At 63.3% G+C, this 26,305-nt stretch overlaps 1 protein-coding gene and 1 long non-coding RNA gene across 30 annotated transcripts in view; both read right to left on the reverse strand.

The window, feature by feature from the left end:
• The window catches only part of KIF1A (kinesin family member 1A), a 96,952-nt gene that overhangs the window by 46,881 nt on the left and 23,766 nt on the right, over positions 1-26,305 (reverse strand). For 12 of the 29 annotated variants that reach the window (XM_079131317.1, XM_079131293.1, XM_079131316.1 and 9 more), the window contains exons 2-17: positions 22,215-22,382; positions 16,409-16,485; positions 15,414-15,593; positions 14,814-14,879; positions 13,692-13,870; positions 12,687-12,798; positions 11,631-11,708; positions 11,008-11,073; positions 10,363-10,380; positions 7,204-7,279; positions 6,138-6,216; positions 4,963-5,105; positions 4,527-4,553; positions 3,187-3,398; positions 2,144-2,223; positions 1,830-1,905 (exon numbers count right to left, since the gene is read on the reverse strand). In XM_079131317.1, the coding sequence (XP_078987443.1) occupies positions 1,830-1,905; positions 2,144-2,223; positions 3,187-3,398; positions 4,527-4,553; positions 4,963-5,105; positions 6,138-6,216; positions 7,204-7,279; positions 10,363-10,380; positions 11,008-11,073; positions 11,631-11,708; positions 12,687-12,798; positions 13,692-13,870; positions 14,814-14,879; positions 15,414-15,593; positions 16,409-16,485; positions 22,215-22,320 (1,575 nt within the window). In that variant the 5' untranslated portion in view covers positions 22,321-22,382. The remainder of the gene's footprint in view (positions 1-1,829; positions 1,906-2,143; positions 2,224-3,186; positions 3,399-4,526; positions 4,554-4,962; positions 5,106-6,137; positions 6,217-7,203; positions 7,280-10,362; positions 10,381-11,007; positions 11,074-11,630; positions 11,709-12,686; positions 12,799-13,691; positions 13,871-14,813; positions 14,880-15,413; positions 15,594-16,408; positions 16,486-22,214; positions 22,383-26,305) is intronic. The other 17 variants (XM_079131296.1, XM_079131294.1, XM_079131295.1 and 14 more) reach the window with 3 other exon arrangements.
• LOC306656775 lies at positions 5,469-5,875 on the reverse strand. The gene is made up of 3 exons (XR_013762639.1): positions 5,841-5,875; positions 5,622-5,665; positions 5,469-5,533 (listed from the first exon to the last, which is right to left on the reverse strand). It is a non-coding gene; the product is annotated as an uncharacterized lncRNA (long non-coding RNA).

Consider the following 26,305-nt stretch of genomic DNA (forward strand, 5'->3'; position numbering starts at 1 on the left):
GTCACCTCACAGGGAGGAGCAAGAGCCCAGCATGGGCCACCCCAGCCGAGCCCCCCAGGCACCCGACTGCCTGCACTCCAGCCTGGCTTCCCGGGAGTGACCTCCGTCTGGCAGACAGGACGGGGGAGGGAGAGGCAGGGCCTCCAGCAGGGACCTGCAGGGTGCCGGACCCTCCCCACCCACTCGGCGGGTCTCCCCGGCCAAGCTCTGACTCAGAGAGCGGGGACCTGGCCCTCAGGAAGCACAGAGGCTGTGCAGGGCCTCCCCACAGAGCCCCTGGGACTTGGCGGCCAGCTCCCCCACCCCAGGCCCACCGAATTCCAGCCCAGGTCCCACGTGATGCCCACCACCTACCAAGCCTGTCTGCGCTGCCTTCTGCCCCAACCCTCTTGTCCCCAGCTCCATCCTGCAGTGTGGCCCTGCCCCAGTGCCTGCTCCACTCTGGCCCAGGGGTCTCCCTGGACACCTCCTCCTCCCTGAGCTCAGAAGGCCATCGCCAGCTGTGTCCCAGGCCAAGGTCCTGCACCGGGGCAGAGGCTCAGGCTGGGCCTGCTCCCTGTGTCCCCAGGGACAACCGCACAGGCCACTCCCACCCCAGCTGTAAACCGCAGTGTGCCCACCAGCACGCAGGGCAGGCAGGAGAGGCCACCATCAGACACAGCACCCACCACCCCTGAGAGGGGCTGTGTCCCGGGAAGGGCTAAGGCGGTCTGCGCTTCGTCCCCAGGGGCGCTTCGCGTGCAGGGTCCCTGTTGTCGCACTCCTGAGCTGTGCACATTCCCAGGGCCGTCAACAAAGCCAGGGGCTCTGGGTACCTAGCCTCCTAAGGGTACACCCAACCTCAGGGTTCCCAACAGCCCAGGGGACAGTCCTCTCTGGAAGACAGCAGAGCCTGCTCAGGAGGTCGGGAGTACGGCCCACTGGGCACCATGGGCCCTGCCTGCACTTCCTCCAGGAACTCCTGCCTCTGGACCTTAGCACGTGCTGGTCCCCTAGTCGGACCTTGGCCTGCCCAGCCCTGAAGGTTGGTGCCTCCACCAGGCCCCTGGTACACACTGGCAGCATCAAGGTCGCTGGACCTGACAGAGGTGGATGTGGATCACAGTGGGTCCTGCCTGCAGCCTGGGACAGCCCAGAGCCAGGGCTGGGAGGGGAGACAGGCGAGGTCTCTGACATGGTGCCTTCTCGCTGGGGTGGTTCCAGAGTCCTCCAGTGCATTTGCTGTGAAGGGCCTGTGGTGATCTGGTGGCCTGGCCACCACCTGGCTCTCTTCCCAAGGCCTGCACACACTTCCTGAGCTCCCACTGGATGATTGGCCCAGGAGGGCCCAGTCCAGAGAGGCCAGTGCCCAGGGAGGCCACCCTGAAAGTGCCTGGCCCCTTGTCGCCCAGACGGGAATGGCAGGCCGCAAGCGTCACCTCCCCACAGCAGCCTGTCCTCAGCTGGGAGGCGGCCCCCTGGTCACCCTGCTGCACACAGGCTGCCCTTCCAGTCTGAGGCTGCCCGGGAGACAAGGGCCAAGGGCTTCTGAGAGGCACAGGCTCCAGGTTGAGGGTGGGCCCACACAGCTCAGGTGGCCAGCGGGGCCTGGCTCCCCAGACTCGGCCTCTCCCTGGGGGACTCAGTCCACACCTCAGGCAACTGGGCACCTATCTGATGCCCCAAAGCTCCAGGCCTCCGCGCCATGAGGATACAGGGGACCAGTCCACAGGAAGGAAGTCCGCTGTGAGTGAAAGGCCATCCCAATGCCCAGTCAGACAGCCTGCCCCGCCTCCCTCCTCCCAGGAACCCCGCCTGGGCAGCACCTCAGACCTGGGCCCAGCTCCTACCTTTTTGGGAGAGAACACACCCAAGGTGCCACCATCCTCCCTCATGGCCACGCCCATCTCGGCCAGCAGTGCTTCCCTAGGGGACAGAGCTGGGGTCAGCGGAGTCGCAGAAGGCTTCCAAAACTGGCCTCAGCCCACCTGACCAAAAGGCCCAGAGCCATTCAGTTGCTCCCAGGCCATGTCCCGTCTGGTCAGTGAGTGAGACCAAGTGTTTTGTGCATGCTCCGCAGGGATCAGGTCTGTCAGGCCTCTGTGGCGGTCTATCCTGGGCTCGGGGACCTGGGCTGTGCCCCGTCCAGCGTCCCGCCTCTCACCTCTCCATCCGGATGGCTTCCGTCCGCCGCAGCTTCTCCTCCCAGGTCTCGTTGAGCTCTGCGATGATCTTCTCGGTTTCCTGGGGAGTGGGGAGCAGGGTGAGGTCCCGGGCTGACCGCAGACTCGCAGGGCTGGGAGAGCAGCCCAGGCAAGCTCCTGGCCCACCCAGCACCCGGCTCTGGAGGGTCAGGGCCGCGAGTCTCTCCTCTGGGCACATCTGAGAGACGGGGAGGGTGGTGAACCAGGAGGAGGCCAGCCTGGTGCCCCAGGGCTGCCGGCAGCCCCAGCCCCTCCCCTCCCAGGGCGCGATGGCACGCCCACTCCAGCCCCGGGGTCCTTGCCACCCGTCCCAGGGTCCCCAAGCCCCAAGCAGGCATGCAGGCCACGGGCCTGCGCCCCCACCCACTGCCTCTCCCCCCAGGCTCACTCGGGCTGTGGTCCTTGAGCCCTCAGCCCCTCGGCCTGGCCACACCCCTGCACAGGCCGGCACCGCAGGTCCCGATGACTGAGCCGGAGGGCTCAGCACCTGGACACAGCCCCCGGTGAGTGCCGCTCCGGGACACAGAGCCGCCCCACCTGCCAAGACCACTGGAGCGGCAGCAGGGCTGGGAAGGGCAGGGCTGTCTGCCCCGGGCACTGCCCAGCCCAGCTGCTGGCCAGGCACCTGCCCCTGCCTCCAGGTGCAGCGAGCTCTGCCCAAGGCTTTCCTCCACAATGGCGCTGGGGCCCAGGCCACCCCGGCTCCACTCTGGGGTCGTGCTGGGGGCACTTTCTGTCCAGAGCACATCTGCACACTGGCCAGATCCTGTGAGCCTAAGGATGCCTGGACACATGGGGTGGGCTGCAGACAGGCCTCAGCTGACCTGGGTGGGCACTGAGAACTCTGCTCCTGCAGAGCTGGCCCTGCGAGGAGGCCAGGGCCCGGGGAGCACAGGGCCTGGTCGCACCCAGGTGCAGACCCACCACCTCTCCAGCTCACCCTGGGCCCGGAGCCTGGCACCCGCCGTCCACCCGGCAGTGCCTACTTCAGCCTGTCCCTCACCTTCAGCCTTTCGATGGCCTCCTCACTGCCTGGAGCAAACAAGATGCGCTCATGGAGGCTGGACACAGAGGGCGCACGGCTGGACAGAGCCGAGAGTGAGGACGAGGGACTCATGCCCACCAGCGCGTTGGTCACTGTGGAGAGAGTGTCAGGGACCTGACTCAACTCGGGCCTGCCACGGTTACGGTTATTGTTCTCAAGGTCCGACACGTCTAAGGCAGGAGGGGAGGCGAGGAGGACAGACGGGAGGGAGAGAAAAGAGAGACGCCGTTGGCACGAAGCCGAGAGAGGACCGGGGGAGGCGAGAAGCAGACACCACGCCACAGCGAGGCAGCGGCCAGCAAGCACAGCAGGCGCCCACAGCCCTCGCCAGCGCCCTGGTGCAGGTGGCACGGGCAGGCCCACTGCGGCCCCCAGGCCCCCAGGCAGCAGCGCCCACACCCCTCTGCTCTGTCCAGCTCCCCTCTCTGGGCCTTCTGGGCTCCACGCACCTGCACCTGGGGCCTCTGCAGCAGGGGCAGGGGCTCCTGTGCCCACCCATGACCCCCTCTGCTCACCCTCACCCTCTCTGTAGGTGGCCACCCACCCCCACCCCAGCCCCTCCTGGGCCACAACATGCCCCTGAGCTGCAGGGTCAGGACGCGCTAACCGTCCAGCCTGCTGAACACCACGTGGGCCCAGAGACCATCTGGAGGAGGGCGAGCAGGAAGCCCTCCTGAGGAGCCCCCTCCTCCCCAAGCCCAGGAGTCGGGCTCTGCTCCCTGGGGAGCCCAGGCCCCGGCAGAAGCAGACACAGCAGACAGCAGCCAGCACAGGGCAGCACTGGGGAGAGCACCAGGATCCGGCCTTCTTCCCAGGGTCGGGGGGGGACAATCCCATGCAGCCAGGCCAGGGCCAGAGAAGACCCGCTGGGCAGCGCTGCGCAGCACTGCCAGGGACTCAGACCCTCAGCACTTCCCGTCAGGGCCTGTTGTGCGAGCAGCTGGAGAAAGCTGGGCAGAGGCAGACCTGAACCAGGATGGCTTGAGGCGAGCCCTCAGCCCTCCTGGTCTGGGGCACTGACGTTCTGATCGCCCTGGCCTCGGAGCTCAGGGGTCAGAGAGCCTGACTCAGCCACTTGGGCCTGAGAAGGCCTGGGCTACAGCCCATGCCCTGTTGCCTGTTTCCAGTAGAGATGAGCAAACCAGAAATGCACCAGGGGCTGTGGCTCCACGCAGGGGAGGCCGAGGAGGCCACGGGTTCCGCCTCCAGCCCCTGGGACCTGCCCTCCCAGCCCGTGCTGCCCTATGCCCCCCGCCGGGCTGGGAGCAGGGAAGCAGAGCGGCGTGGGGAATACACACATTTGGGTCCTCCGGGCACAGTGTTGGCTACGGGGAGGGCAGGCGTGGGGAAGGAAAGACAGAAACAAGAGCAGTTTGTCTCCAGAGGCCCGCTCCCCGCTCGAGGGGCGGCCGCAGCACACAGTGGGGGTGCTCAGAGCAGACACAGGGCTCCCGAGCCCCGGCCCTGGGGCTGCCAAGCTTTCCGGAAGCCATCTCTGGCCTGCTTGGGCCAGCTCCAAACCCAGACATGCACCTCCATCCAGGCCAAGGCCAGAAAACTCGGGGCCTCCCCCCAGAGGTGGTCAGGGAACGCAGAGCAGGGTCAGGGATTGAGCAGTGTCCCACCCCTGCCCCAGCCTGGACATGACCAGCAGGCCAGGGACATAGCAGAGGGGGCAACGCCTGAGGAGGCCTGAGGTGAGCGAGGCCCAGCGCAGCTGCTGCAGACACTCACTGTCGGTGATGTCCCCCAGGCCCTGGGCGTATAGCAGGTCCCGCAGGCGCGTGACCTCGTCCTTCAGCTCGCGGATCAGCTTGTTGTTGGGGTCCTCGTTGATGACGGCGTTGCAGCGGATCTGCTTGGCCCTGTCCGCGTACCTGGGCAGGAGAGGGATGGCTGGGTGGGCTCACTCTGACTCCTCACTGGCCACCGGGGGTGACCTGTGTGGCCAGTGGCCAGGGGCAGCCTCTGGGTGGGGTCACCCAGCCCCTCCTCGACCCCTTAAAGACACCAAAACCAAAGGGGAGCGGGGACAGGTGGTATGCTGTCCCCACAGTGAGGCCTTCGCACCGGGAGCCCTGGCCCGGGGGAGGGGCACCTCCGGCAGGCTCGGTCGGCGACAGTGGTACGTGCGCGTCAAGCTCAGTGTGCAGAGCCGCTCACACTATGGCCAGGGAGCAGCCGGGCTGCCAGACACTAAGCAGGGGGGACCCAGGAGCCGGAGCCAAGAACAGCCCAGGCACTGTCCCCAGGATGTCACCTATAGTCAGCAGCCTGCCCAGGCCCAGTGTCCCCAGGATATCACCTACATCAGCATCCACAATAGACCCAGTGTCCCCCAGGATGTCAGCTAAATCAGCAGCCCCCCAGGCCCAGTGTCCCCAGGATGTCACCTACAGTCAGCAGCCCCCCAGGCCCAGTGTCCCCAGGATGTCACCTACAGTCAGCAGCCCCCTAGGCCCAGTGTCCCCAGGATATCACCTACATCAGCATCCACAATAGACCCAGTGTCCCCCAGGATGTCAGCTAAATCAGCAGCCCCCCAGGCCCAGTGTCCCCAGGATGTCACCTACAGTCAGCAGCCCCCTAGGCCCAGTGTCCCCAGATGTCACCTACAGTCAGCAGCCTGCCCAGGCCCAGTGTCCCCCAGGGTCACCCCTGCCTTCTTTGCTAACTGGAACCCCTGATGCCCACAGCGGCCAGCAGTCCTTCCAGCCTGTGTGCAGGGGCCTTGCCTGGCCTAGGGCCCCAAGGTTCGGGGGTGGGCAGAACAGGCCTATAAGGGCCCAGGACTCACACAGTCACCTCTGGCCTCATGGAGTCCCCAGAGGATCCTCCTGCATGGAGGCCCTGACCTGGTGGAAGAACCATCCCTCCCCAGGGTGGGCTCAGGCCTCCCCGGAACGCACCTCAGCGTGCTGAGCGTCTCGTCGTAGTTGATGTCTGCAGGGCTCAGCGCTGCCACCATGGCTGTCCTCGAGTTGCCTCCTGCAGGGAGACACCAGGTTGTGCCCTTGGAGGCTCTCAGCCTCCTGTGTCTTCTCACCTCCCTCCCACCTGCATTTATAAACGAGGAGGCTGAGGCCCGGGGGAGCCCGTGTCACAGGCGACCCTGTGTGCAGAGAGCAGCAGGAACTGGCCTTCCCAGCTGTCCCCACTGCTCCTGCCCAGGCCACTTTGTGATCTTCAGGCCTCCCCATCGCCCAGGGTGGATGTGCAGAGGCCTCTAGAGTTTTCAGCCCCAGGTTCCACGAGCCTGCTCTTCCGTCTGAAGTGCCTATCTCAGTGCGCAACACTGCGTTCCTGCCAGGGCAGGTGTGTCTGATAGACTTCCACTTCCTGTGGACGGCAATGGTGCCCCCGCTCCAAGTGGAGAGGACGTCCCGTCGGGCCACCTCAGCAGTCCTACCCCAGCCCTCAGGACACCGCCTATCAGCGCGCCAAGGCTGGATGGATGGTCCTGGCTGCGTGGCCCCGGGACCTGTGTCCTGGGCCGTATCCTGGGCGTGGCTCCCCGGGGCATCCCTACAGGGACTGGGAGGTGACAGGGAGCAAGGCGCGGCACAGTGCCACAGGCCCCAGGAAGGGCGACGGGTCTCACCTGCCCCTCTCTGGGGCTAAGCTGGGCCTGGCTTTGTCCCGGGTGAAGGACGCGTTCCTGTGACACTCCTGTCCCTCCCAGCGGGGCCCACCTGTCCGCTCCTCCACCTGCAGAGCCGCCATGGCAGGGGTGCTTGCTCTAGCTGGGGACTGGCCTGGCTGGCCGCGGGGTGCGGAGCTGGGCAGCCAGGGGCTGCATGCCTGGCGCACAGCTGAGCAAGGCCAGGAGCCGCTGTCCACGGCCAGCCCCCACTCTGGGCACCTCAGCCTGGGCCCCACAGGGCAGGAGGCCTGGTGGCCGGGCACCTCCCCAGCGGGCCATGGCACGGCCCAGGGCAGGACAGAGCCTGGGACAGGCCAGCGGTTGGTCCTCACCCAGGTTTTCACGGAGGAGCCAGGTCAGCACGGAGTCTCGGTAGGGGATGAAATCCGTCTTCTTCTTCTTCTTGTTCTGTGGGACGTTCACGGTCAGGGGACCGGAGGGAGGGGAGCGCAGAGCCGCCCGGAGGGAGCGGGGCAGGGCCCACAGGCTGCACTGCTGGCCCTTCCTCGCTGAGCGAGACTCGGGTGTGCCAGGTAGGGCCTCAGGCCCCTCCCGTCCAGCCCTCCTGTGTCTGGGCCCCTCGGCTGGACCCAAGCCCGGAGCGCTGGCATCACTGGCCACTGCGTCCCACAAGGGACCTGTCTGAGCCCATCCTCCCTCTGGAAGCCACCAGCCTCTCTGACCAGGGAGAGGCCTCGCCACATGGTGGACTCGGGCCGCTGCCCTCGGCCACCCTGCCCTGCCCCTTGCACAGGCACGCGCCACCCTCTTCCCCCAAGTCCCCGGCCCTCCAGAGGCCGGCTCCCAGCCTCAGTTGCTGGACGGCCCTCCCCTCGCCCCTGGGCAGGAGCCCTTCTGACTCTCGCCACCCTGTGGCAGAGGCCACCACACGGTAGGCACAGAGGCCGTTCCTGGCGTGGCTGTGACCTGCGGGCAGGCCTTGGTCAGGGCCACTCCCCCAGGTGCCCTCGGGGGACCGATGCCATCTGCCAGGCAGGGCACAAACACGCCCGCCAGTCACAGGGGACGGGGGCCCTGAGGCCTGGAGGCACCATCGCAGAGGGTCTGAGGCCACTAGCGGTCCAGGGTGCGTGTGGCCAGGGTGTGCGTGGCCAGGGTGTGCACGGCCAGGGTGCGCGTGGCCAGAGCGCGGCCAGCCAGAGCTTCCCACCCTCCTTGGAAACTTGCAGTGAGAAAAGCTGTTCCTGGTCTGCCTCTCCACGAGCCAACGCTGCCCGCACAGTCCCTGCCGTCTCCATAAGTGCCCTGTGGCCACCGGCCAGGGCAGCAAGGAGTCCCACGGCCCCCGAGCCGCCCCTGCTCAGCCGTGCCCACCACAGAACCCGCCAGGGTCCTAGCTCTCCTCCACTGGCTCAGTTGGGCTCCTGCCACGCTGACCCCCCTTCCCCTGACCGCCTGCCAGGCCGCCACCCGCCCCGTGGACTTGCACAGGCTGCGAGCTCCATACTGACTCTGACCCAGCATGGCTGACATGCCGCCTGCCTCCCAGGACCAGCCAACCAGGCTCCACCTCCAATGGGCCCCAGGCCCTGTCCAGCCACCGCCTCCAAGGCCCCGAGCCCCCTGTGGCAGACACTGCTCTTCAACCCGGCCTGGACGCTCACTCAGTCACAGTCACACACACAGCCACCAGTTACTCAGGTCCCACAGTCCCCACAGGTGCTGACAGAGTCCCCACAGGTGCTGACAGAGTCCCCACAGGTGCTCCACAAAGTCCTCACAGGTGCTGACACACTTCCTCACACACTTCCTCACACACTTCCTCACACTTCCTCAGTTCCTCAGACTTCCTCACACTTCCTCACACACTTCCTCACAGTTCCTCACACTTCCTCAGTTCCTCACACACTTCCTCACACTTTCTCACACTTCCTCACACTTCCTCACACAGTTCCTCACAGTTCCTCACACAGTTCCTCACACTTCCTCACACTTCCTCACACAGTTCCTCACACTTCCTCACACTTCCTCACACAGTTCCTCACACTTCCTCACACTTCCTCACACAGTTCCTCACACTTCCTCACAGTTCCTCACACACTTCCTCACAGTTCCTCACACACTTCCTCACACACTTCCTCATACTTCCTCAGTTCCTCAGACTTCCTCACACTTCCTCACACACTTCCTCACAGTTCCTCACACTTCCTCAGTTCCTCACACACTTCCTCACACAGTTCCTCACACTTCCTCAGTTCCTCACAGTTCCTCACACACTTCCTCAGTTCCTCACAGTTCCTCACACACTTCCTCACACTTCCTCACAGTTCCTCACACACTTCCTCACACTTCCTCAGTTCCTCACACACTTCCTCACACTTCCTCACACACTTCCTCACACTTCCTCATACTTCCTCACAGTTCCTCACACACTTCCTCACACTTCCTCAGTTCCTCACAGTTCCTCACACACTTCCTCAGTTCCTCACAGTTCCTCACACACTTCCTCACACACTTCCTCACACACTTCCTCACACTTCCTCACACACTTCCTCACACTTCCTCAGTTCCTCAGACTTCCTCACACTTCCTCACACACTTCCTCACAGTTCCTCACACTTCCTCAGTTCCTCACACACTTCCTCACACAGTTCCTCACACTTCCTCAGTTCCTCACAGTTCCTCACACACTTCCTCAGTTCCTCACAGTTCCTCACACACTTCCTCACAGTTCCTCACACACTTCCTCACACTTCCTCACAGTTCCTCACACACTTCCTCACACTTCCTCAGTTCCTCACACACTTCCTCACACTTCCTCACACACTTCCTCACACTTCCTCTTACTTCCTCACAGTTCCTCACACACTTCCTCACACTTCCTCAGTTCCTCACAGTTCCTCACACACTTCCTCAGTTCCTCACAGTTCCTCACACACTTCCTCACACACTTCCTCAAACACTTCCTCACACTTCCTCACACTTCCTCACACTTCCTCACAGTTCCTTGGTCATCATATGGTGCTTCATGTACGCCCACTGCACTGTCTACACACTTCTGTCCGTTCTTGCCTACTTCCTCCCTGCCTTGCTCACACCCCTGCACACTTCCTCTCACATTTTCTCCTACCCCGCAACCATCGTCCACCTGAGTGCTTCACGCTGTCCCTTCCCACTTCTGGGCATGCTCACCCGCCTCCTGGCAGGTCCCCCTGGGCTCATGCATTCCCTACCGCCCTCCCGTCCATGCCGTCCACTGCCTTGCTGTGGCTCACCTTTATGGAATTCACCCCAATTTGCGATGACGCCTTCCCATTGCTTCCTGGGCACCACCCACCTCCCACACTGCACTGGGGGGCCAGAAGGTTAGTGCTGCTCCCTCTGGGCAGCGGCCAGTGCGGGGCCTGTCCTGGAGGGGCTCGGTTGTGTCCTTGCTGAGGGACAGGGAGTGGTGGGCCGCGCGGAGGTGCACAGGGGAGCTGGCGCCTCTGCTCCAGCCTCCCTCCCTCGTGTTCGACAAGGCCACTCACCTTGTTGGGCCCAGAGTCCTGCAAAGAGAAAGGACAGGAAGAGGCTGAGGACCGGGATGAGGCTGGCCAGTGCAGGTGCAGCAGGGCGGGCAGGCTGGACAGTGGGCAGCGAGCAGGAGGAGCTAAGCACAGGCCAGGTGCTCACCCACCGCCCACCATAGTCGGTCCCCTGAGCCGGAGGGACAGTAGGTGACCTGGGGGTGTCACCAGGCAGGCCCAGCAGCCCTCCCCTGCCAGCAGCACCAGGGCAGGCTGTGCTCCCTGGAGCTGTCCTTCCCTCGCACAGCCTGGGTCCCTGGTGAGTGGACGATGCCTCTGGCCCTGCAGGGCCATCAACCCGCCCCTCACCTCCAGGGCCGTGGGCTCCTCCTTGGAGGGTGGCCCAGTCAGAGCTGACCACTGCCCTCCCACTAGCATGCCCGCCCACATGCTCACTGGGGCCAGCCATGTGAGGACGGCTGGACGCCCGCCTGCAGGCTCAGGAGGGGTGAGGGTCACTGCCGCAGCCCCGCCCCATCCCCGGGCTTGAGCTACGGCCCCTCTCCAGACACGGGGTGCATGGCGCCCCAGGTCTTCTGGGGAGTCCCAGGGAGGCACCCCATGTTCCTCCACCTGTCCAGCCCTCGGGGCCTGTGGCCAGCTCACCATTTCAGCCAGGGCAGAGATGACCTTCCCCAGGGTGGTCAGGGACTTGTTGATGTTGGCTCCCTCCTGTGGGTGGGAAAGGTGGCCAGGTGAGCCGGGCCTGGCCCAGTCGGCCCGGGGCAGAGGTAGCCGCTCCGCCTGCCGGCCTCGGGGCCCCAGGGCCAGCCCTGCCCTTCTCCGCTGTCACGGATGTCACTGAGACAGGTCACTGTCCTCACCAGGCTCAGCTTCCAGGGCCTGTTCCCAACCACCACACCATGGCAGGGACCAGAGGGGCCCTGAGAAAACTGGAGATGCTCCTTCCTGAACTGGAAGTCCACTCAGGGTGCTGGCCGCCAGCTCGCAGCCCCTGTTCCTCTAGGCTGGTCGAGGGCAGTAGGACTGGGGAGAGCGGCGGCTTCCAGCTGGAGTCTCTGTCCTCAGTGACCCGAGTTAAGGCAGAAGGACCAGTCCACTGGCTACTGGAGGCCAAAGGCCCTGGCCTGGCCTCCCGCACCCCCTGCCTGGCCAGGCTGTGCCCCAAGCTCTCCAGCCCCAGTCAGACCCGCCTGCCCGGTCCACCCTTGCCTGGGCTGGGTTTGGACACCAGGCCCCGAGCCTCGTGGATGGCAGCCAGACCCTACCTTGAGGCGCGTGCCCTTGGCCCCCGTGGAGTCTGCCCGCTCGCTGCCGGCCAGGTCCACCAGGCTGATCTTGCTCACCTGAAACGTGGACACATCAGCCTCTCCACAGAGCCTCTGCAGCCAGGCAGCCACGCGCACCCCACGGAGGCTGCTCCCAAAGCCACGCTGAGCGCGGGCCTCGCAGCCATGACAGCCGCAGACCCAGTGGCGCTGGTGGCTGACCAGGGGAAGAGAAGCCACATGCGCCCGCCAGGCCCTGGCCGTGCCCTCCCTTTGGCCCCAGGCCCCTCGGCCTTCCTGAGCCTCCTCTCACTACCTCGAGGGTCTGACGTGGGGGTGGTGCCAGGTGAGGGGACCACCAGCACCCCCAGGGGCAGAGGCGCAGGCCCCCAGCAGAGCCCGAGCCGCTGAGGAAGCCCCAGGGAGGAGGCTGAGAGGAGGCCTGTACTCGGGCAGGGTGAGGTACCGTCAGAGGCTGGCAGGAAGAGGTCGGCACCTGCCTGCTGCTCACCCGCTGCCCCAGGACACAGGGCCCAGGAGATGCGTCCTACTGGTCACTGAAGCATGAGGTGTGTGGGGAGGGCACACGGGCAGGAGCAGGGGGCAGGGCAACCCTTGGCAAAGAGGCTGGCTCCCACCAGAGGCCCTGCTCCAGATGTGGGCCCAGCGCTCCAGGGAGGGCAGAGCACACAGCCCACCAGCCTGCACCAGGCCATGGGCCTCTCTGCGCCTCCTCACTGGACCGGCCAGCCACCTCTGCTGCCCCCTCTGGGGAGTACCAGGCCTGCCATCCCGCTGTCCCTTGCAGCCCTGGGACATCCCTCTGTAACCCCACACTCTCCACCAAAGCTGCCCATGGGCAGGAGGCGGAGGGAGCAGGACACCAGCCCGCAACCCCTCCACACCAGGCCACCGCGCTCTGAGACGAGGTGGCCTCCCAGACCTGTCCAGTGCCCCGCTGGGACCAAGCTGGGCTGAGGACGGGCAGCACCTCCCAGGCCAGCGGGCAGTATGGCCTCCTTATCCTGCCCTGCCCGCCTGGCCCCACACACCCACCTTCTCGGTGGTTATGTTGGTCTCTGCATCGTGCCGCTTCTGAGTGAAGATGATGTTGAAGACGGCATGAGAGCGGCTGCTGGTCTCGTTCATGTTGGTGGCCGCCACCGTCCTGGGAGCGGGAGCCACCCAGTCACCCGCGGCCCACCTCAGGCCCCCGTGGTTGGAGCAGGCTGCAGGGCGACCACGCCTGGGCCGGTGCCCACTCAGCCTTCCACCCACCCAGCCACCACGGAGGCCTCGCCCTCCTCAGTGCCAGGCACCTCAGGGGCACAGTGACCAAGAGGCGCTCCCCACCCCAGGGCCTCAGGAACCCCAGCAGGGCAGAGGTCCTCGGGGCCCCCGTGTGACAAGAGAGCGGCGTCCCCTGCACTCCCACACCACTGCCCATGCTGCCCACACCAGGGAGCCCAGGAGGTGACAGGGTCAGCAATGTGGCTCTGCAGAGGAAGAGCCAAGCTGCCCAAGAAGGGCCTGGGGCTGGTCTCACGCTGCCCCAACCTGCCAGGGACCTCAGAGCAGGTCCCAGACTCAGTCCTCGGGAGCCAAGAGGCTGTCAGGGTGGGTCCCCACCCAGGAGTGGCTGGCCAGACAGCGGCCTCAGGGGCGTCTCGGCCACAGAGAAGGACGGCAGTCAGTAGAACCAAAGTGTTCCAGGCAGCAGGTCCAGGGCAGGGCAGCTCTCACGGTTCTGGACCCCCTGGCCTGGCAGAGGAGCTGCTCTTGGGGAACAAGGCTGACCCCGCAGGAAGGGGCAGCACCCCATAGAGAGCACAGTGTCCCCAGCTGAGAGAAGAAGCAGCCCTCATGTAGGTGACAGTGTCCCCTGAACAAGGGAACCTGGGCCTCTCCCAGGCTGGCACACACGTGAGGACATCAGGGCCCCAGGCAGACCCAACAGGGACGAGGGGCCTCAAGGGCTGAGCAGTGCAAGGTGGGCCTCCCTGGGGACTTGCGGTGGTGGGCCCGGCAAGGGATGGGGCAGGGAGGACTGGTGCCCCACACCTGGCTTTGTTCCCTGAGTCCATGAGGTCCTGGATGTCATTGTAAGAGGTGACCGCCAGCTTGGAGAGGTCCTCCACGTAGGGCCCCAGCAACGGATGCTCCCGCACACGCAGGTTGCCCTTGTTCTTGGGGTTCAGGAGGTCGCGGACACGCTCACAGTAAATCTCCATGTAGCTGACCTGCAGGACGACCAGGCCATGAGGGCCCAGCCCCTGCCACAGCACACGACCCTGGCCACACCAGGGCCAGCAGCTCCCAGCTTTGGAGCCCAGCACAGCCCTGGCGCTGGGCCCAAGAATGCCCAAGTCCGTGGGGAGGGGCTGGCAGGGTCATCACATGAACAAGCGAGTGACAAGCCAGGGTGCAGACCAGTGGCAAAGCACTGCCTTAGGGGAGGGGACTGGGATCCCACTGCCTTAGGGGAGGGGACTGGGATCCCACTGCCTTAGGGGTGGTGTCAGGGATCCCACTGCCTTAGGGGAGGGGACTGGGATCCCACTGCCTTAGGGGTGGTGTCAGGGATCCCACTGCCTTAGGGGAGGGGACTGGGATCCCACTGCCTTAGGGGAGGGGACTGGGATCCCACTGCCTTAGGGGTGGTGTCAGGGATCCCACTGCCTTAGGGGTGGAGTCAGGGATCTCACTGCCTTAGGGGTGGAGTCAGGGATCTCACTGCCTTAGGGGTGGAGTCAGGGATCTCACTGCCTTAGGGTGGCGTCAGGGATCCCACTGCCTTAGGTGTGGCATCAGGGATCCCTAAGACTGGGATCCCACTGCCTTAGGGGTGGAGTCAGGGATCCCACTGCCTTAGGTGTGGCATCAGGGATCCCTAAGACTGGGATCCCACTGCCTTAGGGGTGGAGTCAGGGATCCCACTGCCTTAGGTGTGGCATCAGGGATCCCTAAGACTGGGATCCCACTGCCTTAGGGTGGCGTCAGGGATCCCACTGCCTTAGGTGCGGCATCAGGGATCCCTAAGACTGGGATCCCACTGCCTTAGGGTGGCGTCAGGGATCCCACTGCCTTAGGTGTGGCATCAGGGATCCCTAAGACTGGGATCCCACTGCCTTAGGGTAACGTCAGGGATCGCTGCCCCAGCAGCCGGCCATCTGGGAGTCCTACCTCCACGGAGTAAGACATGTTGTCATTGGTTGTGTCATTGATTCGAGAGAAGAGGTCTTCACAGAGCTGCAAGGACAGGGGGAGAGTCAGCCCAGAGAACTGGCAGAACCCCTGGGACCCTGTCCCCATGGCCTGATGGGGCTGCTCTGTCCAGCCCTCTTGTACATCACAAATCACATCTCAATGGCCCTGAGAAGGCCTGCAGCCTTCTCGGGCCCCAGGTCCCCTTTCCTATGGGTCATCTGCTCACCACTCCATCTTTGTTTGCATGGTGGCTGGAGCGACCAACGCGCTGTTGGTACCCAGCATTCTCCTTCCCTGACCAGGCCAAGTACCAACCAGCTCAGACCCAGGGACCTGCTGGTGCGTGGCACTGGGCTGGGGAGCTCGGAGTCCTGGTGGCATCTGAGGAGCATCTGTCTCGGTATTCGGTCACCCCTTGCCCTGGACACCTGTCCCTGCCCAGTGCCCGGCCCTCCTCAGCCAGCGGCTCTCAGCGGCCCTCTGGTGCTGTGAGTCAGCGTGCACTGTCCCAGGCAGGCCCTCCACCGCCCACCTCCTGCCCTGGCCCCACAGAGCTCCTGGCCAGCGGCCACCTGCCTGTGGGATGATGCCCTGCTGGTCCTTCTCCTGCTTGCCCATCATGGTGTAGGACTTGCCGGCGCCCGTCTGCCCATAGGCGAAGATGCAGACGTTGTAGCCCTCGAAGGCATGCTGCAGCATCTCCTCGCCGATGTCCCGGTACACCTGCTTCTGCGAGGCATAGTTGCAGTCCTCGGGCTGGGGAGAGGACACTCCTGAGCACCGGCCATGTCCGGGACCGCTGGGCCCAGCCTCAAGGAGCCAGGGACAGTGCTGCAGGAGGGACACCTGCCCTGGGGAGGGCCTCTGCATCACAGAGTGAGAGTTGAGAGCCACAGAGGCAGAGTGGGCAGCAGGGCAGCCCAGCAGAGTGGGCAGCAGGGCACGGGCCAGTCAGTCAGGGTGATGTGCAGGGGTGGCCGGGGAGGCCTGGAGGGGAGGCAGGGTCTGGAGGCCGAGGCTCCTGGTGGACTGGGCCGTGGCATCTAGACCCTGTCCTGGGAGCAGCAGGGGACTTGAGGCAGAGGGCAGCATGATCAGGCTGGGGGCACCCGGCCTGGAGGACAGGTCAAACAGGGAGGGGAAGTGGGGCCCTGGGCGCAGGCCCTCAGAGACGTGCAGGTGAGGGAGACTGGGGAGAGGACTTCCAGAGGGATCCGGGGAGAAGGGGGAGGAGCCCGGAGTCTCCAGCCTCTGCACACCGAGGGCTGGTGCCAGTGGGCCTAGACTTGGCTGCGGGCTTCCTGAGTTGGGATGGCTGGCGTGAGAATGGACACAGCTACCACCCTGGGAAGCTGCCCACGGGGAGCAGGAGGCCTCTCAGGCCCTGCAGCCCCCTGGCCACTGCCTTTGTGGGAGACAGCACATGTCCCAGCTCAGGGCAACCCTCGGGGGAGCAGGCGGCGTCCTCGCCCTGCCTAGAGGGGAGTCTGCCACTCCAAGAGGCCGAGGCCCGCGGACCACACTGCCGGCTGGCGCCCACACCGCCCACACACGGGTCTGCCCCGGCTCACCGAGGTGTGCGACCAGTAGGAGTAGTCGAAGCTGAAGCTCTTCGGCGTCTCCTTGGGCTGTTTGGGGTTGACGATGGCTGCAGGGAGGGACACAGGCCAGGGGTCAGTGCCAAGCTGGGAGGGAACATGGCCAGCGAAGTCTACCCTCCCGGATCTGGAAGCAGGCTTTCCGAGGAAGACAGGCTCCCACAGTGGAGACAGAGCCCACTTCCAGGCAGACACGTTGCCCTGCCCCTCTCCGTGGTGGACTCGGCCTCCCGCAGGTGCCTACAGGGCCCTGTGTGGTCCTCCAGCCAGAAGCTGCCCAGGGCAGTCCTGCCAGCAGACAGGCAGCACCACCTCATCAGGGTCCAGGGCCTGTGGTGCCCCCGCCCAGGTCTCTGTGTCCTGCTGGGCACGCACATGCCCTGGAAGCGCCCCCAAAGCCTAGGCACCCTGGCACCTGGGCACTGAGGGGCTCCACTGTACCATGGGTCAAGGCAGGCTCACCGCCCCTGCAGCGGGGACCCTGCAGCGGGGACCCTGCAGTGGGGACCCTGCTGCGGGCACCTGGGGTTTTCCCTCCTGTCAGGGCCAGGCCTTGGTGCCCCACGCTGGGTCCAGGCTTCTGGACTTGCTGTTGGGGCTGGAGTTCCACACTGGACCTCTGCACACGGCCCCCCGGAGGCCCACAGCCCTGTCCCTCCTCCCTGTGCAGGGCTCCCAGCCCAACTCCGGACACCTGAGGCCAAGCTCCAGAATGTGTCCCCAAGCCAGGAGCAGGCCAGGGGAGGCCGTGGTGCCCCACGCTGGGCCCAGCAGCTCAGCACGCCTCCTGCGACTGCCCCCAGGGACCGGCCCAGCCGGCAGTGCATCCTCAGAGCCAGGACAGAGCAGACTTGTCACCAGCCCCCAGGCCATGCGTCCACTGCCCTCCGGTCCACCAGAACCCAGACGCTTCTGTTGATGGAGAGTCCTGCAGGCCCCCAGGCTGGACCCCAGAGACCCCACCCTGGGTTCTCACAGCCACAAGGAGGGTGGGCTCCTGCCCCCTGGGGGACCATGGCCAGCGCATCTCCTAGTCTGAAGAGGGAAGCCCCCATGGCTCCGCCCCTACGCCTGAGACACAGGCCAGGTCTGTCCACCCCAGCACTGGTTTTCCTGGCTGGACTAGGCACAGCACAGCCTCCAGGACACCTGCCATACCCTAGGGTGACGTGCTGCCAGAACCAAGAACAAGAGCCCTTCCCAAGAGTGACAAACTGTGTCCTCCACAGCTTGGGTCCACTCTGAAACCACATTTCAAGTCCTGGTGCCCAGGAGGTCCATGGGACCTTATTTGGAGGCAGGGTCACTGCGGTGTGATTGTTTAAGATGAGGTCACTGGGGAGAACTGGTAGCCTTAGAAATGGGAACTCTGAAGACAGACATGGGAGGCACCTGTGAAGACCGAGGCAGCAGGCAGGGTGACGAGGACCAAGGCTGCGGTCAGCGAAGCCACAGAGCACCAAGTCACCAGTGCCTCCAGGAGCTGGGCAGAGTCCTGGAGCAGACTCCCCGACAGCCACAGCCCTGCCCGGCCCCACAGGAGCCCAGCAGGAGGGCATGGGTGAGACCATGAGGCCCTGTCCTTGGGGTTGTGAGGCGGCCATGTCCAGCTGCCTCCAGGAGCAGCACCAGGTGGGAGAGCGGCCAGAGCCCTCCGGGGCAAGGCCACATAAGGTGACCACCAGAGGGAAGGACACAGACGGGTTAAAAGGAACGTAACGGAGCGACTCCTGGAGTCTGAAGTACTACACAGGTGCACCACTAAGCCAGAGGGGCATGAGCCGCTTCTCGGCAGGAGCCTGCCAGGAGCTGACCACGTCCCCAGTGCACACATGAAGCCCACCCAGTGGGGGCCTCAGGAGGCAAACAGCACTGGAAGAGGGGGTGGGGCGGGGACGTGACTGGAGATCAGTGGGCTCACAAGGAGAGGCAGTGACCAGGACGCACCGTCCCGCGCCTATGGACTGTGGAGCAGACCAAGCCCGCGCTCTCCAGCCCTGGTCTCCTGACCGCGGAGAGTGAGGCCCTTATCTGAAGCCACTCAGCTGTGGCACTGTGGAGGCCCAGGCTACTCACACGGGGCCACTTCCCGTGGGCAGAGATGCTGCTGGTTCCTCAACCTTGGTGGGCAGGAGCCTGGGTGGAGAGGCCCAGTCCAGCTGTCCTGCTCTGGGCCCAGGGTCCCCCTCTACACAGCCAAGAGGGGACAAGGGGCCCCGCCCTAGAGCTTCCTCTGCAACTAGAAGGCTCAGAATGGACCTGGAACTGGGGTGTGGAGCGTCCAGCAGACGTGGGGCGTGGGAGCATCCAGCAGACATGGGGCATGGGAGCGTCCAGCAGATGTGGGGCATGGTGGGCCCTAAACCCTGTGGTGGGGTGTGGAGCATCCAGCAGATGGGTGTGGAGCGTCCAGCAGACGTGGGGTGTAAAGCGTCCAGCAGACGTGGGGTGTGGGAACGTCCAGCAGACGTGGAACGTCCAGTAGATGTGGGGTATGGGAGCGTCCAGCAGACGTGGGGTGTGGGAACGTCCAGCAGACGTGGGGTGTGAAGCGTCCAGCAGACGTGGGGTGTGGGAACGTCCAGCAGACGTGGAACGTCCAGTAGATGTGGGGTATGGGAGCGTCCAGCAGACGTGGGGTGTGGGAACGTCCAGCAGACGTGGGGTGTAAAGCGTCCAGCAGACGTGGGGTGTGGGAACGTCCAGCAGACGTGGAACGTCCAGTAGATGTGGGGTATGGGAGCGTCCAGCAGACGTGGGGTGTGGGAACGTCCAGCAGACGTGGGGTGTGAAGCGTCCACCAGACATGGGGTGTGGAGCATCCAGCAGATGGGTGTGGAGCATCCAGCAGACGTGGGGTGTGAAGCGTCCAGCAGACGTGGAACGTCCAGTAGATGTGGGATATGGGAGCGTCCAGCAGACGTGGGGTGTGGGAACGTCCAGCAGATGTGGGGTGTGGGAACGTCCAGAAGACGTGGGGTGTGGAGCGTCCAGAAGACGTGGGGTGCGGAGCGTCCAGCAGACGTGGGGTGTGGAGCATCCAGCAGACGGGTGTGGAGTGTCCAGCAGACATGGGGTGTGGGAACGTCCAGCAGACATGGGGTGTGGAGCGTCCAGCAGACGTGGGGTGTGGGAACTTTCAGCAGACATGGGATGTGGAGTGTCCAGCAGACGTGGGGTGTGGGAATGTCCAGAAGACGTGGGATGTGGAGTGTCCAGCAGACGTGGGATGTGGAGCGTCCAGCAGACGTGGGGTATGGAGCATCCAGCAGATGGGTGTGGAGTGTCCAGCAGACGTGGGGTATGGGAACGTCCAGCAGACGTCAGGTGTGGAGTGTCCAGCAGACGTGGGGTGTGGAGCATCCAGCAGATGTGGGGTGTGGAGCATCCAGCAGACGGGTGTGGAGTGTCCAGCAGACGTGGGGTGTGGGAACGTCCAGCAGACGTCAGGTGTGGAGTGTCCAGCAGACGTGGGGTGTGGAACATCCAGCAGATGTGGGGTGTGGAGCATCCAGCAGACGGGTGTGGAATGTCCAGCAGATGTGGGGTGTGGGAACGTCCAGCAGACGTGGGGTGTGGGAACGTCCAGCAGACGTGGGGTGTGGGAATGTCCAGCAGACATGGGGTGTGGGAACGTCCAGAAGACGTGGGGTGTGGAGTGTCCAGAAGACGTGGGGTGTGACGCATACAGCAGACGCAGAACGTCCAGTAGATGTGGGGTGAGGGAGCGTCCAGCAGACGTGGGGTGTGGGAACGTCCAGCAGACGTGGGGTGTGGGAACGTCCAGAAGACGTGGGGTGTGGGAACGTCCAGAAGACGTGGGGTGTGGAGCGTCCAGAAGACGTGGGGTGCAGAGCGTCCAGCAGACATGGGGTGTGGAGCATCCAGCAGACGCGGAACGTCCAGTAGATGTGGGGTGTGGGAGCGTCCAGCAGACGTGGGGTGTGGGAACGTCCAGCAGATGTGGGGTGTGGGAACGTCCAGCAGACATGGGGTGTGGAGTGTCCAGCAGACGTGGGGTGTGAAGCATCCAGCAGACGCGGAACGTCCAGTAGATGTGGGATGTGGGAGCGTCCAGCAGATGTGGGGTGTGGGAATGTCCAGCAGACGGGTGTGGAGTGTCCAGCAGACGTGGAGTGTGGAGTGTCCAGCAGACGTGGGGTGTGGAGTGTCCAGCAGCATCATCTGCACCAGTGGGCACCCTGGGGCCCAGAGGGGCGTCAGCACAGTCCCAGCAGGTTCGCCAAGAGCACAGCGGGGCATCACTTCCAGGCCCAGCACCCTGGGCCCACCCGGGATCATCTTCGGCCCACACAGAGCAGACCCTCTTGGGGCTGAGGGACCATGGCAGTGCTGGCCGTGGCAGTGGACCTAGTGCTGCCAAAGGGCTCACAGGCTCACTTCCCGCTCCGACCAGAGAGACGAGCACTTTCCAGGAGCCCCAGAGCCTGCCTCCTGCAGAGCCAGGATTGGGCATGAAGAGAACTCAGCTCTGCACCGTAGGCCAAGCCCTGCAGCCGGTGCCCCGATCCAGCTGCTCAGAGCAGGACCACAGGACGCTCCAGGGAAGAGCATCGTCCACCCACAATGACTCCATGGCAACGGGACCGTGAGCACCCCAGCACCCCTCCCCGGACACCCAGTTCCGGCCCTCAGAGGCCTAGGCCACCACTCGGGGAGGTGGCCACTCTAGGCCTGAGAGCCCCTCCCAGGGGCAGCCCCTGCGGGCGGAAGGTCCTGTCACCCTACACCCCGAGGATGAAGGGGCTGCTGGCCAACACTGGGTACAGTTGGGTCACCCTCGCCTGTGGCCAAAGAAGCCATGGCAGCTGAGCCAGAGTCAGCCAGTCATCTGCCAAACCCTTGCTGCCCCAGAGCTGAGGGGGGCTCACTGATCCCCGCACAGCCAGCCCGACACAGGGCGGGCGCACAGGGCCCAGAGCCAGCCCCACCATGGTGCACGAGGCCCAGGGGGAGGCCAGAGGGGCCAGGCATGCAGGGCTGCTGGTGCTGGCTGAGCCCACTCCCCGTCCAGCGCCAGTTACCCCAGGTAACGCCACCATGCAAACTGAGCGCACTGACCACCAGATCCGCCCCCGCTCCGTGTCCTCGGCACCCCACTAAAAAGCCTTCCAAAGGAGGACGAGCGGGCCTCCCTCCTGCCTCCAGCAGCCTGGGCCTGCCTTAGGACCGTGGGGGCAGTTCTGTCCCACTGGCCAGAGGCCTGAGACAGCTACGAGAAACAGTGAAAAGCAGAAGAGAATGGAACCTGGAAAACCTCGGCAGTGACTGTCCAGAGGTAAGTAGTGACGCCAAAACCCGGCCGCGGAGCCCTCGGAGGGTGGAATGATCCGGAAATAGCGTCTCTGGAGATGTGATTACTTGTTAAAATGTGGCTGTCCTGGGTTAAGGTGGGCCCTAAACCCTGAGGCTGGTGTCCTTATAAAAGGCCACGTGGAAACACAGACAGGCAGGCCAGGGAGAAGGCCTGGTGACGGGGGAGCCCGAGAGATGGCCACGTCAGCCCAACGCGGGAAGAGGCAGGGTCACCCTGCCACCCAGAGGAAGTGCATCTGGCCACGCCTGGCTCAGACCTCTGCTTCCAGAACTGTGGGAGGCCACTGGCTTCCGTGAGCCCCGGCGTGCTATCCCCACGGCAGCTGCAGGCCACTCGCAGGAGCTTGTGGCTCCAGGAGGGACCGGGCTGGCTGTCGGTCTGGCCATGAGGTACAGGCCGTGCCTGGACCAGCGCCCCCGCGGCCTCACAGTAGGTACTCACTGGTGGTGCTTCCAGACATCTGGATGATGCACTTGGAGTCACGGCTCATCTCCCGGGAATTGAAGGGGCGGACACGCACGGCCACCTTCACCGAGGCCCCGGCCATCTCTGCGGCCTCTGTCAGTCACTCCCAGCAGTGGCAGGAGCCCCAGCAGGGGTGGGAGATACCTTGGGGGGAAAGGGAAACTCGAATTAGAAGCAATATCCAAAGAGCCAGGACCAGGATGCAGCTGGAACCCACAGGACCCCCCTTCAGACCCCGGCCAGACCTGCAGGGGTGAGGAGCCCAGCTCTGCAGCCCAGAGAAGTGCAGCCCAGCACAAGAAGCAGGAGGCTCCTGGTGTGAAGCTGAGCCTCAGCCAGAGCGGGGCCGGAGGATGCAGCCCAGAGAGGGCTGCACAAGCCCAAGATCCGAGTCGAGGGCATCTGACCGCAGCCTGCACCCTGGGGCACTAGTTGGTGGCCAAACCCAGACACAGTAGAGTCTCTGCATCAGCAGGACCAAGCACTTAACTCAGCCCTCAAGGGAAGGGCCAGGGGCCCTAAGAATGTGAGGGGGGCTCACTTTTAGCACCATTTCCTGCTGCCTGTGATTCTCTCAGGAGGTGCAGGGTACTCCTGAAGCTGCACCCTGCACTCGAGTCACACTGACCCGCAGCAGCCTGGGAATCCGCAAGGCATGGCAGAGGAAGTTCAAGGCCAGGCTGTGTGACAGTCCCTGGGCCTCAGGGCACAGATGCTAGGAATGACAGGGCTGAGGGCGAGGGCCCCAAAGCCGCTCTGCCCCTCAGGTCCCAGAACTCAGGAAGGCTACAGAAAACTCCTGCCAAACACAGTAGGGCAGCCCCTGGGAAGGGCTCCTTGGCAGGGCAGTGCTCCCGGGAACAGAGGGGTGGGCCCTGGCAGCGGGCTGGTGGTCACAGCAACCATGCTCTGGGTGGGAGGGCCAGGGATCCCTCTTGGGGTCAGAGCCCCAGGAAGCAGAGTTCATTCAGCCGGACATGGAGAGGGGTTCTCAGGGCCTCCACCTCCTGCCCCAGAAAACCAGCTTTGATGAGCCCCCAACACCAGAGGCGTCCTGGAGCAAACGCTGAGGGTGCTCTTTGAATCCCCAACAGAGTCCCCAAGTCCCCTTTCCGAAAAGGCCATCTTCTGCCTGGTCCCCTGCCCATCACTACCACCCTCAAGACAATCTGGCACAAAGGTGCCCTTCCTGGGTGTTGCAGATGCCCATCTGTGATCATGGCCCATCTCTCTGAGCAGCCCTCTGGGCCCCCCTGTCAAGGAGGAGGACCCAGCTCTGCAGATGGAGAAGAGAGCACAGGCGTGGCCCGGCCACAGCACAGGCAGGCCAGAGGTGGGCTGTCCCTCTATAAGCAACTCTCCCAGGGCCTGCAGAAGAGAGCCAGGCCTCCCAGCACAGCACCAAGGACGAACAGGTTCGCACGGCCAGACCTGAGCCTGCTACCCCAGCACAGTCCCTGAAGCCACAGGGCACAGCCTCAACTACACCCATGAGTGGGTCCCTTACTGTTTGTCCTCCTGAGTCCACGAGTGACCACTCAGGAGTGGACAGAAGGGTGCACCTCTCTGAGGATCTGTTTCCTTATGTTGGCTAGTTCCCACACCTTGAAGCTGGAAAAGACCGTCAAGAGACTGAGCAAGAGACTGTGAGCAAGACTCCGACTGTGCGCCAAGAGACTGACTGTGTGCCAAGAGACTGACTATGAGCAAGAGACTATGAACCAAGAGACTGACTATGAACCAAGAGACTGTGAGCGAGATTCTCAGCAGCAGGAAGCAGCCTCCTGTCTCTCGAAAGGCTCAGCCTGTGACCACGTGATCCCAAGTGCTGAAGCAGAAATATTCAGAAATAAAGAAAATATTTGAGAGCAGGGGTTCAATTCAACACAGCAAAATGTTCAGTCCTCCCCAAGTTTAGCTATACCAAGTCAGCGTGATCCCCATAACCAGAATATTCCAACGGGACGGTCAATGAAGTGTGGAAAGAGAAGAGAGTTTTTGAAAATAAGAACAGAGGGGACCCTCCCAGCCACCCTGTGGGCTGTGAAGCCATTATAATTTCCAGAGCCGAGAAGAGACGTCGCTCAGCGCTCAGGGCAGACAAGGAGGCCCAGCCAACCACCCGCTCCCCACCCCATGCTGCCTTCCAGGGCACTGGGTGGGATCAGCGTTGGGACAACCGGCTGTCCCACGTGGAGAAACGGAGCGAGGACTTGCTTTCCAGAAGCAGCGCACGAATACGCAGGGGCCTCTGCCCTGGCTCCGGGCATAAGTCTGCATCACCAGGAAGACTGCACAGCGCGACGGCCGCTGGCCTCCCCCACACCACGCTGCAGAAGCCAGAATCAGGCGCTGCAGAAGCAGAGGGGACCCGCAGGCCAAGAAGCCGGGGTGGGGGCTGAGGCACAGAAGCCACATTCCACAGCAGGTCTCCCAGCACATTTGCATTCTGCTCACGACCAGAGGCTGGGAGTCCAGAGTCTTCCCGGGCAGAGAGTGGTTCCTTAGGGACAGGGAAACCTGCAGAGCTCATGGTACGACGAACAGGCGTGAGAGGCCAAGATCCCAGGAGGGGAGGGGAGAGGCAGAGACTAAAAGGAGCAAACAGCCAGTGTGTCCCTTAAGACAGTTGCCAGATTCTGAATAAGGAATAAAGGGTAGATTTTTTTTTTTTTTGATACTAGAGATTGAAATCAAGGGTGCTTTACCACTAAGCTATATCCCCAGCACTTTTAATTTTTTATTTTGAAACAGGGTCTAAGTTGTTGAGGGTCTCGCTAAGTTGCCCAGGCTGACCTCCAACTTGCAGGCCTCCTGCCTCAGTCTCCCAAGTAGCTGGGATTACGCTTGTGCCTCTGCACCCAGCAAGTGGTTGAATTTTAAAAACCTAAGCAGAAAATCTCTGAAAGTCAAGAAAAAACTTGAGGGTCAGGTGCTGCTAAGGAAAAAAGATTTCAAATACAGGGTCCTCCAGGAGGAGAACCCCAGGTCACAGTGGGGCCTGATTTTGAGACCTCAGGGCAGGGTAGAGCCATAGATGGGCTGGGCCTCCTCAGACCCACACCTGCCTGAGCTCAGCTACTCCCCGGGGGAGTTAGGGGTCCTGCTTCCTGCTCACTGTCTGAGAGAGAAAGGTGAACATCCTGGGGCCTCCCAGTGGTTTAGCAGATGACGTCTAACACATCAAAGTAACAAGGCATGAAGAGACAGGCTGCACGATCGGACACCAAGAGGAAAATGAACTAAACACACAGAGGAAGAAGAAATGTACCTCTGCAGGATTCAGACCTACGAGTGATCGAATAAGGACTTAATACAATCATGATTCGTATGTTCAACATGAAACAGATGGAGGACGTAAATGGAAAAATGAATGATTTTCCCAGAGAAAGGGAAATCATCAAGAATCAAGTGAAAATTTCAGAATTAAAAAATATGATGACTGAAATTAAGAACTCAAGAGATTAGATATAGCTGGAGGCCGTGTTAACGAATGAAATAGAAAATCAAAAAAGAGAAAAAATAATGGAAAACAGAAGTGAAAGTCACAGAGAAATGGTCTGACAGGCATGCAAGTGGGATCCAAGAGAGCGTCAACGGAATGGGGTGCTCCGGGTCCTCCCGAATTCACGTTGAACCCCAGCTCTTAAGCGAGGTGCTCTGAGAAACGGAAAGTCGCAATCCATTCTCAGAATACAGTTTCTAGCCTTAATCGGGATGTAAGATCCAACTGCAGCCATTTTAACCATGACCCTTCCCTTTGCCCACCCCAAATTCCACGTTAGCCAGTTGCGTAGATTGTGACCCTGAGCTCCTCCTAGCAGAGCAAGGGGCAGCCCTGCACTGGGGAGAGAAGCAGGTGGACTGCCCGCCCAGGTCCCTCACCAGCCAGGCTGGGTAGCAACCCTTGTGCAGAAGTGGCCTTTGCCTTGCCGAGGGGCTTCTGAGCACGGGCTGGCTTCCTGGGGCGCTGGGATTTCCAACAGTACTGAAAGCTGGGGCCTCTGGGACACGCCGCGGTCAGGAGGGGGTGCTCAGGAATGGGACTAGTGCCCCTGTAAGAGGGC

This window comes from Sciurus vulgaris (genome assembly GCF_902686455.1).
Source record: "Sciurus vulgaris genome assembly, chromosome: 3".
Lineage (NCBI taxonomy): Eukaryota > Metazoa > Chordata > Mammalia > Rodentia > Sciuridae > Sciurus > Sciurus vulgaris.